At 33.2% G+C, this 11538-nt stretch overlaps 1 protein-coding gene across 1 annotated transcript; it reads right to left on the bottom strand.

Moving 5' to 3' along the window:
* Positions 1 to 936: 936 nt before the first annotated feature.
* Positions 937 to 8265, bottom strand: LOC132725582 (uncharacterized). The gene is made up of 6 exons (XM_060710718.1): positions 7860 to 8265; positions 6149 to 6182; positions 3996 to 4187; positions 3057 to 3080; positions 2560 to 2589; positions 937 to 1404 (listed from the first exon to the last, which is right to left on the bottom strand). The coding sequence occupies exons 1-6, from the start codon at positions 8172 to 8174 to the stop codon at positions 1208 to 1210; spliced, it is 792 nt and encodes a 263-aa protein (XP_060566701.1). The 5' UTR covers positions 8175 to 8265; the 3' UTR covers positions 937 to 1207.
* Between the last annotated feature and the right edge of the window lie 3273 nt (positions 8266 to 11538).

Here is an 11538-nt window from a genome sequence, read left to right as displayed (position 1 = left end):
GTTTAGCTATACGGGAAGTGCGTACTGTTTCGGAAACAGTGACAAAACACCTAAAGACGATAGTTTTTGGATGATTTAAATGAGGTTTGAATGTTGCAATTAGTTTCTACCAAATGTTAATCAATTATCGTTGTTTCTTATTTTTTTACTGACACATAAAGTAAATACATAAAATATGTACTTCTTAAAATATGAATTGTAGAGCAATATTGGACAGCAATGTTCACAAGGAGAAGCCCTTATAATATCAACTAGCAATGGCATCATTTGAGGTACAAAAAGGGTATACAAGTAATATAAAACACAGGGGACAACTTGCCATGAACATCGAAACTATCCATCCGCCGAGGAATATAATAACATCTGAGACGGTTTTTAGAAAAAGTTAGCTTTTGTGTAGTGTTCAAAATGAAAACGATAATTTGTACATGTATAAGATACCCTAAAATCTAAAATTAAAGAAATATTAGTAAAGACATTTTCACCTCAGGAATGTAACAGAAATCAGAAATACTTGTCTGATAATTCATTCATTTTGATGAGATGCAAAGAGACATTTAGTATAAATTCATCCATTTTTTTTTTGGCTAAATAATAACAATATAGACTAGCTGAAAGTATATCTAATAGAACATACTTTAACAGGAAAATGAAATGCAAGAAACTGATCAATTGCAATGTGAAACGTAAATTTGCTCGTCAAAAAATATTCATAAACATACGCGAATAAAAAAAGTGTACACTTTGAAAATGAGAACACAAATTTAGTAAGGAAGTTGACGTTCAGTACGTGCCCATTCCCCCACACCCCCCCCCCCCCGGCACAGCCATGTCAACATTAGTAGAGCACCCAGTAGGGCACCGAATAAAAGAGGGTGGAGAAGGGGTGCATGCTTATAACTGTTACAATTAACATTTGGATAATAAATGAATGATCCAAAATACAAAAACGGATGATGCGGGAATTAAAGGAACCAAGGGTGGGCTGTATGGGAAAGAGAGAGTTGAGAAAAAATGGGAACTAAGTGGAAATGGAAAGTAAATATTGAGAAAACAAATATAACCTTTTCTCCGTGACATACTAGTTTAAGGACATATAGGCATTATATTCTGTTCTAGTGAAAATTTGTTGTGTTTCAAAATACAAATGCTTATTTCAGTACATATGTCTGTTGCTAGCACTTTGGCAGCTGGTAGGAATTAAGTATTAGCCATAATAGTCATCATAGTAGTAGTAATCATAATCGTAGATTTTAGAGGTCTGGTAACACGTGGTGTCAAAGCAACAATCTTGGGCTGAACAGCATACGTCATCGCAGTAACACTCTCCAAAAGTTCCATCAAACCTGAGACCTTCCATTACTGATGATTGTGAACATGTGCTGTTGTGTGTTGAGACGCAGCCTGTAAGCAAACAGAAAAAAACGGATCATTTTTAGTGTAACCACCTAGAGTTTCTATCATCATTGAAACTGTATTTATTTTCAATAATTACTGTATTTACGAATCGGCAGGTTATAAAGATATTGCGGTCATACAGTGTATTCGATGGATCAGTGCGAAAGGGACGTAACTCATTCATTATGTAACATGAGTTACAGCTGTTTCGCACCAAACCCTCGAATTAAACTAATGATTTTCGATTACAAGAAAAATACGTTTTTGGATATGATCAGCTTGGTTAAAAGCCTTACCAAATGATGGTATAATTTTGCATTGTGCGCTTTTAAATGTTGAAAATTGAGTACCGCTCTTGAAAGCCGGTTCTAGGCGGCGTGAAGGATGTTACATATTTCCATTATCCCTCATAATCAGACTCAGTCAAACCGAGTCTGCAATATTTTTGTAATTTTGTTGTGATTATTGCTTCAATGGGATCACTTTTTCCAGATTTTTATATTGAAATATTAGAAAGACTTCAGTGTTCACAATTCTTTAACATTGACTGCACTTAGTAAAGGTAGATTTTTTCTTATTTAACGAATACATTGTACGTATTGTACATCGAACAAAATATTGGCATCTTTGCAAAAAAAATTCTTTTGAAATAGGTTAACAAGCGTGGGAATAGAACTTGTGTGACAAAGTTTTGTTTAATCGTTTAATTAATAATTTAATGAATAGTTTGAATCTACTCGTAAAGATTATATCTTTAATCTATTCTACAGTACGAGTAGATAACTTGATTTTAAACATTTTCAAACTAAGTTCACAGTATATATGCAGTTGTTGTTTTATAGCATATTTCTTTGTCTAATGCCTCGCAGTAGCACCCAGTTTTCTTGTTGTTCTTGTTGTTGTTGTTCTAATTATTGTTGTTGTTGTTGTTGTTGTTTTTATATAATAAATATATTTTTATATAATAAAATGGTAACATTTTTAATATATTGCCACATAATATATAGAGCCTTGTTACAGAATCAAATGCTTAATGAATAGAAATAATCTATTTTAGTTTTGAAATGAATGTGAAAATAAAACAACTATGCATCAAAGAAGATTTATATTTTGAAACGTTTGGTATGAAATATTCTTTGAAACTTCAAACAATACATGTACCTGTCGCATTAACAGGAATAGCACTGCCATCTGAAAAATAGAGAAGAAATGTTAACATATATTTCAAAAGAACATTTCGTCTTTATTTATTTATTTATTTATTTATCTATTGTTTGGCTTCTTGAATCCTTACTCTGCTGTGTTTCATAAATACTGGCTTCTTTAATCTTTAGATTAGTAGACTCGTCCAATTTCTATTTTTGGAATCATCCATTATGAAATTTTGGGATATCAGGATGAATATTTCAAGTTTATCAGCCTACTGTAAAGAGTCTTATTGATATCGGACTGCAGTTATATCTGATCATGGTATGCACTGAGCATATATATTTTGAAAAAAATTCTCTCCCCAATCACCCCACCCCTTCCCCTAAATTGATGAATGGCCATGTCCAGATTGAAAGATGGACTAGACCATTTAAGATGTTATCGAAATAAACGTTAAAGTGAAAGAATATATTATAAAAAATAAACAAAGAAATAATAAATAGTCTTACTCCGCAAGAAACCGACGTCAGGACCTGGAAAAAAAACATACATTAATGTGTAAGATATTAACATATAATAAAAAAAAAAACGTATTGATTATCTTTTGAATCTTATAAGCATTGCCGATGTTTTTATTCCGTAATATGAAAATACAAAAAAAATTGTGTAAGGCGATTTAGACTTATCGAGAGTCAACTGTTAATACTTTATCAGAACTTTTTGTTGGCTTTTACGTCGCACCAACACAAAACAGATCATATGGCGACTTTCCAGCTTTACTGGTGTAGGAAGGCACTTTAGTTCATTATTTCAGGCACAATCGGGCACTTGAATAGAACCACCGACGTTGCGTAAGCTAGGTGGATAGCTTTATCACATGTAAGCATTTGAAGACGCTAGCGCGGATCAAACCAACATCTGTGAGATGCAAGTACATTTAAAATCAACAATACGTCCTCTAACACTCGGCCACGGACGCCCTTACTTATAGTTTATTCGGTATTTTGACAGGTAAATTCACATCATATATGGGCTCTTTTTTAACTAAACATTCATGGTAAATTAAAAACATGAAAATTCATTCTTGAGCAAACCCCAGTTCATTTTTTGTAAAAAAAAAATTTTTAAAAATTTTTGGGTGGGGGTTTATTTTTTAGGCAATTTTTTGAAAATTTTAAAATTTTTCCAAATATATTTTTGTTATTTTTTTGTTTTTAAAAAGTAAAACGAAGAATTAAAATTCAACCTTTAAAGAAATGTGGTCATCATGTGAAAAATTGAAGAAACATTGTAATTCAGAAGTAAAATGTTAGTAAATGACAATTTATGAAAAGGTGATTTAAGTTAACAACACAATAGCAATTATGACACATTGCACATTTTGTATCAATGGAGCCAAACAAATTATTATTTGGGCGACTTCTTATGGTCGCCACACTACAACTTACCATATACGCATAATGGCTCAGATGGAATTATCCATGAACCGTTAGCACTGCATTCAATATACCCTGGTGAGCTGGGGGGAGGATAACTTGTACACGGATCACACCTGTAGGGGAGTTGCGATCCGATACTGTAGTTACCGATAGCTCTATTCACTATAATACCGGGAATGTAAGGAACTAATCCGCAGCGATCTGAAATGGGGGGGAAAATATGCGAAATGTATTCACAATATCTACTCAAAAGCTTTAAAAAGAAAACACTATGCTTTTGTTATATATGACAAAAAAATATGATTTTGTTATAATGTGGCGCTAAAATGATCATCTATAGATGTCTCTAGCAGAAATTGTTTTTTTTACACGAGGAATAATTATATTTATCGACAAATGACATACGTTCTAAATACCCGTGTGCCCTACCTTAAAATTAAGTTAAGCACACCCCGTTAATTTAAAATGGCTTTTTCTGGTCCTTTGGAATCATTGATTCCAGCACTATTAAGTGTTGAGAATTGCTTACTGCTCAAACCGTTGCTAGAGGGCGTGAAGGATGTTGCACGTATTCATTATCCCTCATGTACACACTCAATCAAACCGAGTCTGCAATTATCTTGTAATTTTGTTGTGATTAATGCTTCTGAGGGATCACTTTGTTTTAAGATTTTTGTGATTAAAAGCACTGTCATGAGCTGACGACTTAATTTAGCTAAGACAAAGTAATGTGATAAGTAGTACACACGTTATAAAATTTAGCTACATAATGTCATTTTAGGTTACGTAATCGTCAACATTTACCTAAAATATCCACCAGTATATAAATAACACATGGGTTTGTGGGTAACAGTAAAAATATCATCCCGAGAAAAATACTGTTACCCGAGGCGTAGCCGAGGGTAACAGTATTTTTACGAGGGATGATATTTTTACTGTTACTCACAAACCCATGTGTTATCTATTTTATTACCCCGAACAAAAATACTGAGATGATCTGAAATTGTCAACTAAATCTAACTGTAACAAAAATAAACCAAGAGTAACAATAACTAAACTGTCCTTACGTTTTAAGTTTTAAGTGTACTTTACTACTGTATGCCTACTTGAGAAGTTTTCTTTTTCTTTTATTCTTTAAGCATGTGATGATATCTACAAACCATAAACATACAATAAGCTAGGTTTTATTTAGGAAACAAAACACTAACCCATTTACACGGTTATGATCTGTGAAATCTGATCCTTCTGTTTCCAGAATATTCTTAGCATGGTTTTTGACAAAATTACGATGATATCCAATGTCTACCATATCTGTAACGTTTCACTGATTAAATTTGTTAAATAACCCTTTGTTGCATGCTTAAATCTTCTGCATGTTCCAGTTTGACATATAATTATTTACATTGCAATCACTTCCGTTGTTTTTTTGAAAACGGATGTTCACTTTTTGACTATTGAGCAAAAAGATATTTTATACGCGAAAAGCACACCAGGGTGCAAACAACTAAATTTTATGAGTGTCATTGGGACTCCAGAGGAGAAATTGATGTCCTATCGGGGTTAAACGTTGAAAATAAGAATGAATCGAGAAAAAAATGGCGGCCATTTTATTTCATTTTATTTAGGAAATAGACCACGTGACCGCTTAAAAAATACTGTTACCTATGTAACAGTACAAAATTTTTAGTCACGTGGTACACTTGCATTAACAGTAAAAATAACTCCCAGAGGCCTATGGGAAATTAGCATTACGAAAAAAGTGAGGGGTAATAATAAATATTGTCAACTCTCGAACACCATACTTATAAAAACTAACATTTTTGGTAAAAAAAAAACAACACATGTTGCTTATATTTAAATGCTTCAATAATTTGTTTAAGAATTAACTTTACTTAATTTAAGGTTTATGATTACTAAATTGGTATCGCTACTTATCACATTCTTAGCTCAGATAATACGTCATCTTATGACAGTGCTTTCAATCACAATCGGGATGTGCTTAACTTATTTCCAGGTGTATATATTTTTCCTGTTGTATATTTTCATCCAAATTCTTGCCGTAATTGTTGAAATACATTGTCAGCCAGGTATTTTCCCTTTAGATCGAAATTATAATAGGTATACAAACTATAGATTGTAATTGAATTAGGTAAACAACAAACCTGGCGGTCCTACTGGTCTTGGTGGCAACCCAGTCTAAAATTACAAAAAAATAAAAAATATTTTCAAAAAAGCTGAAAAAAATCGCGACTTCATTGTTTTTGGTTTTCACAAACTGGTTTTTTATCTTGTTCATTTTCAGTTTTTCTCTGAAAATTCTTCCATCTAAAATGGAAAATATCTATTATAATGCATATAAAATATCGTTAACATTTGACTTGTTAAATATGTTTCATATAAGATGTGGAGACTATTATATATCGGGAAAGAAAATCACAAAGAACGTAGTAATATGTTTGATGGGAGTTTTTGTTGTTTTTGTTGTTTTTGTTGGGTTTTTTTTTTCAATCGGAACATCTCAGCTATTGATCAAAATAAACTCGGACTTAATACAGATTTAAAGCAGTTCTACAATGTGGTTTTAGATGTAAACATAAACAAAGGATGTAATCTTTTATAATGTGTAACAAAATGTAATATGTCTGACAACCAGAAAGAAAAGAGTCTGTTTCGGTAAATTTTGATTGAAAAATATGTTTGATAATCATATTCAATTTAAAAATGCCCGCTGATATACAATTATAACCCAGTCAGCAACTCCCAGCAAAATATTACTATTTGATTACATGTTTAGATACTATAGTGTCCGAGGTCAGTCGGAAGCGCCAAGAAGATGCTACTGGGGAAATCTCGGTAAAATGTCTTTCATATGAAACCTGGATTTATTTTTCATATTTAAACCTGATATATCTTTCATATAATACCGGAAAATAATTCATGTATAACCGGGAAATATTGTATATATAATACCAGGAAATATCTTTCATATAAAACGGGAAAAAATATCTTTCATATAAAACAGGAAATATCGTTCATATAAACGGGAAATATCTTTCAAATTAAACCTTGATATAGCGTTTATATTAAACCGGTGAATATCTTTCATATAAAACCTCCAAATATCTTTCATATTTAACCGGGAAAAATATTTTATATAATACCGGAAAATATATGTGATATAAAACGGAAAAATGTCATTCATATAAAACTGGAAATATCGTTCATATAAAACGAGGTATACGTACATGTATTTATCATCTTGCTATTTCTTAAACAAATTCTATGAAAGAAATACAAATATCTAGTTAGTAATTAGTAAATAAAATAAATTGAATTATAACAAATTCAGTTTTATTATATGACCAAAACAAAATATGCTCACTTCCATATGACATTGAATAATTTTTATTGTCATAATTGTATAATATAATTAACCAGATATGCATAGACTATAACCGTTACAATGTAAATAATAATTTTGACTTGTTTACAGATACTCAAATTTGATATTAAAAAATATTGATAATTGCTAAACACCCGCTTTGTAAACCTTTTACTTCACACAAAGAAGATATGTTTGAAATTCTACACACTATAGGTGGTCACAATTTGAATATAGAGTGGCATAAAGGAAAAGAAACTGGCAGTTTTGTTTAAAGAAAAAAACTTATTATTGTTTTTGTTGTTATTGTTGTGTTATGTTGTTGTTTTGGGTGTTTTTGTTGTTGTTGTTTTTCTTTTTCCATTAAAAAACTCCAACTATTCACAAATAATAGCTAAATTCAAACTAAAAGGTTATCTGTTTCCTGTCGACAGGGTAAGAGTACGAAAAAAGAAAGAAATCACTTTAAGATAGTGCGTTTATTGCCTTACCGTTATCTCGTAGTATTCTGACAAAAAGCTACAGCCCGCGTTTGTCCTATTCATAAAGGTTTCAGAGTTAAGGAGACACCAGCCGGAACTCTTCTTGTATAAAAACGAAACGCATCCACTTCTTTCTGTGCATTTCACCCCGCAAACTTCAGAATCGCGCACTTTGTAATAATTCCCAAGTATTGTACCATAGTAATCCCAGCAAATTTCTTCAAACTTATACTGTTTTTTCAGGATTTGACCAACAATAAAAGATGGCAAGATGAAGAAGAAAACAGCACTTGTCAAAAAGAGAACTAACACTTGACTCTTCATTATGTAAAGTTTCTATGAAATACGCTGTAGAGGTAAAGATTTCTGTATTTTCTTATTCCTAACGATACAATGCTGTTTTTATATTGAAAAGAAAAAAAGGATAAGAAAAACAAATAGTTTGTTATTTCTTTTTTTAGAATAGTTTTCAACTTAAGCAGGCAGTGGTATTTCTAACAGTTGGAGCTTTTAATGGAAGCGTAAGCCTTTGAGAATTTAACAACAGTGAAGTTCCTTAAGCAAACACAATATTTCAGCGGCGTTTATACATCAAAAACTACTCCTGTAGCTACCAATATGCGTATATAATTTTTTTTAAACTGGCCTTAGAAATAACAGTTTGATATTTTCTTTATGTCTAAACAATTTGTCGCATATGACACTTTCCCATAAATGTTGATACGTTTGGATTTTTGTATAGATGTTTTTTTATGTTGAAAAAGCGATATTTATACGTGTACAATCTAATTTGTTACTCGTGTTTCGCATATTATTATTATTGTAACTGTTTGAGGAAGCACTATCCCAATGGCATCATTTATTAGATTTATGGCAACAAAAAACATAGAATAGTTTTTCCTAAAATGAATGACAGCACTTCTATTTGATTTGGACCAAACTTGAATAAAACTTGTATTACTAGGATATCTTTTGAATTGACCCGATTCTCTCATATGTAATAGAGTAATGACGCTACAAAGATACAAAAACAGGCATAATATAAACCTTGTCCACATAAAATGTTTTCATTTTCGATTATATTTTTACGTTTTTCAACCAGTCATACAACACATAACCAGGTAACATATATTTGTTCCTGTCTTTAAATAGCCGGTTCCTTCGACTTTAGTTCAATTGATCCATGCAGGTCCAAAATACGTATACTTGCAAAGATTTACAAAAATTATTACAACTTGTCTTGCAAACCACAAGGTCTTGACTTAAGGTATTTGATAAATACCGGGACGGTATACTTTGCAGACGACTTTGCAGACAAGTTAAACATAGAGGTATTTTGCAGACAAGTTAAATAAAGAAGGATTTTAGACTTTGCAGACAATATAGATTATATAGGGGATGTTTAATCCCTTGTCAACTGGTCAAAAGGTGTGAATGGGAAAGTATGCTGTTGATCAATTGTATGTTTGGTATATATTAAAACCTTTCATGAATACTGTATTTCTGCGAATTGGTCGATCACTTTCTAACGAAGTATTGAAAGTGTATACCACTTACTCGTATAGCGGTCAGGTAGCCGAAGGTGAAATGTTTTCCTAGTTTTCCTAATCATAGATTTGCCTTCTGGTGGTGAACCTTAGATATCTAATACTTGGATAGCTTGCAAATATCTCTTCAATGATTTCTATTTGGGACTATAATGTATGGTGGCTAATTTGGAACGCTTTTGTGCGTTGTGTTGTTGCTGGCGACATGACGACAAGACGACAGTGTGACAACGCGCCGTTTGGCGTGCTTCGCTAGCGACAAGACGAAAAGGTGATAACGATATAGTTTGTGTTGTCGATATCGACAACGCAACGCGTAATTTGTACCATGATAAAGTGCACCTTTTTCAAAAGATAAAAGTTAAATGAACTGTTAACATAACAACTTGAATACAATTATTATAATTGAGGACAGTAAACTATGTAACTATAATTGAGCTGCGTCATGACAAAACCAACATAGTGCGTTTGCGACCAGCATGGATCCAGACCAGCCTGCGCATCCGCGCAGTCTGATCAGGATCCATGCTGTTCGCTATCAGTTTTTCTACTTGTAATAGAGTTGGTAAGCGAACAGCATGGATCCTGATCAGACTGCGCGGAAGAGCAGGCTTGTCTGGATCCATGCTGGTCGCAAACGCACTATGTTGGTTTTGTCGTGACACATCTCAATTGAATATGAATAACGCCTTACTCCATATGGAGCTTTTAATATAAAACAAATATTATTCCATTCTTTCTTACAGTCTTTCAAGTTTCTCAAAAGCGACTGCGAATAATTGTTATTTACTTAGGACAACAATAACGTCAACTTTTAAAACGTATCATGTGGCGGCCGCGTACTCTGATCTCCTTATTTACATGCGCACAGTACTATTTCCCTATTTTAAAGACAGTTCAGTAAAATATATGTGTTTTAGTGAGCCTGCAATATTTTCAAATTCGCCTTTTATGTCGTACATAAATTATTTCGTTTTTTCATTGATTTTAAGAAATCGTTAATTTACTAGACTCGTAACGTTATTCCCGTTTTCAAATATTTGAGCCATTTGCATGTTTTAAATACGAGGGCTGTTCGAATAGAATTGCTTATTGTCCCTTATCTCGTGATCCACGTAAGACACGATAAAAACCAATACATACCTGTATAGGGTAATTCAATACCTACACAACGGTGTATAATAAAATTTTCACGCGTTTCGTCCAAGTATAGCGTGAAAATATTGTCTTAACGATGCGTATACACAATATTGTAATGGTCAGTTTTTGAAATGTATATAGTATCTACACGTGTTATGCGTGCGATATCGTGTTAGTATATATAGGGGTTTTACAGTAGGTTTAATTCAGTCTACCGGACACTAGCGCATTGTTCATTCGGTTTTATCCAATTTTTGATATTTGCTGTGCGGACCACGTGGCATTAGAGATGGAAGAAAATCAATTATTGACTAGGATGGAGGCTCTTGTTTCAAATAAGTTGGCTGCTTTTGAAACGAAGATTTGTGAAACGCAGAAACAGCTTGCTGAGGCTCAGATAGCTAAATTTCAACAGAGCTTTGTTTCCAATGACAATTATCAATTTCGAAAGAAAGGAAATGAGGAGCAGTTTAAGATTAATTTCAAAGTGCTGGGCAGTCTACGTGAAGCAGAGGGTCAGCTTAGTGACATGGCAGCTGAGGGTTCGTCAAAAGCAGAGGCAGTTCGGCAGAAAGTTGTCGAAGGTATGAGCACTCTTATTCACCGTCAAAAACTAATTAAGTTAGCTGACTCAACTGATTTGGGCTGGAGGGTTGTAAATGAATACGAGGCACACCCGCTAGCCGAAGATTCGGATGATGAAAAGAAGATCTATCGAGCCCAGGTACATGCGGACCGTAAAGCCAAGCAGGAAAGACGGGCCAGGACTAAGCGGAATACTCCATATGTAGTTCCGGCAACCAGTTCACAATCGGCCGTGACGTCACCTTCAGGTGCACGTATTCAGACGATAGGTCGTAAACCGGGCTTGTGTTTTCGTTGTGGGAAACCAGGGCATTGGCAGGCGGACTGTAAGATGAGATCTACGGAGGTACAGGATGCTAAAGCGTGTCAGATAAGTAGATTTTATGTAAATCCTGTTTCATTGTTGAATAATTGGT

Source organism: Ruditapes philippinarum, unplaced genomic scaffold (assembly GCF_026571515.1).
Source record: "Ruditapes philippinarum isolate M1 unplaced genomic scaffold, ASM2657151v2 ctg425_1_1_1_1, whole genome shotgun sequence".
NCBI lineage: Eukaryota > Metazoa > Mollusca > Bivalvia > Venerida > Veneridae > Ruditapes > Ruditapes philippinarum.
Note: the sequence above shows the minus strand (reverse complement) of the source record. Positions and strands in the feature narration are given on the sequence as shown.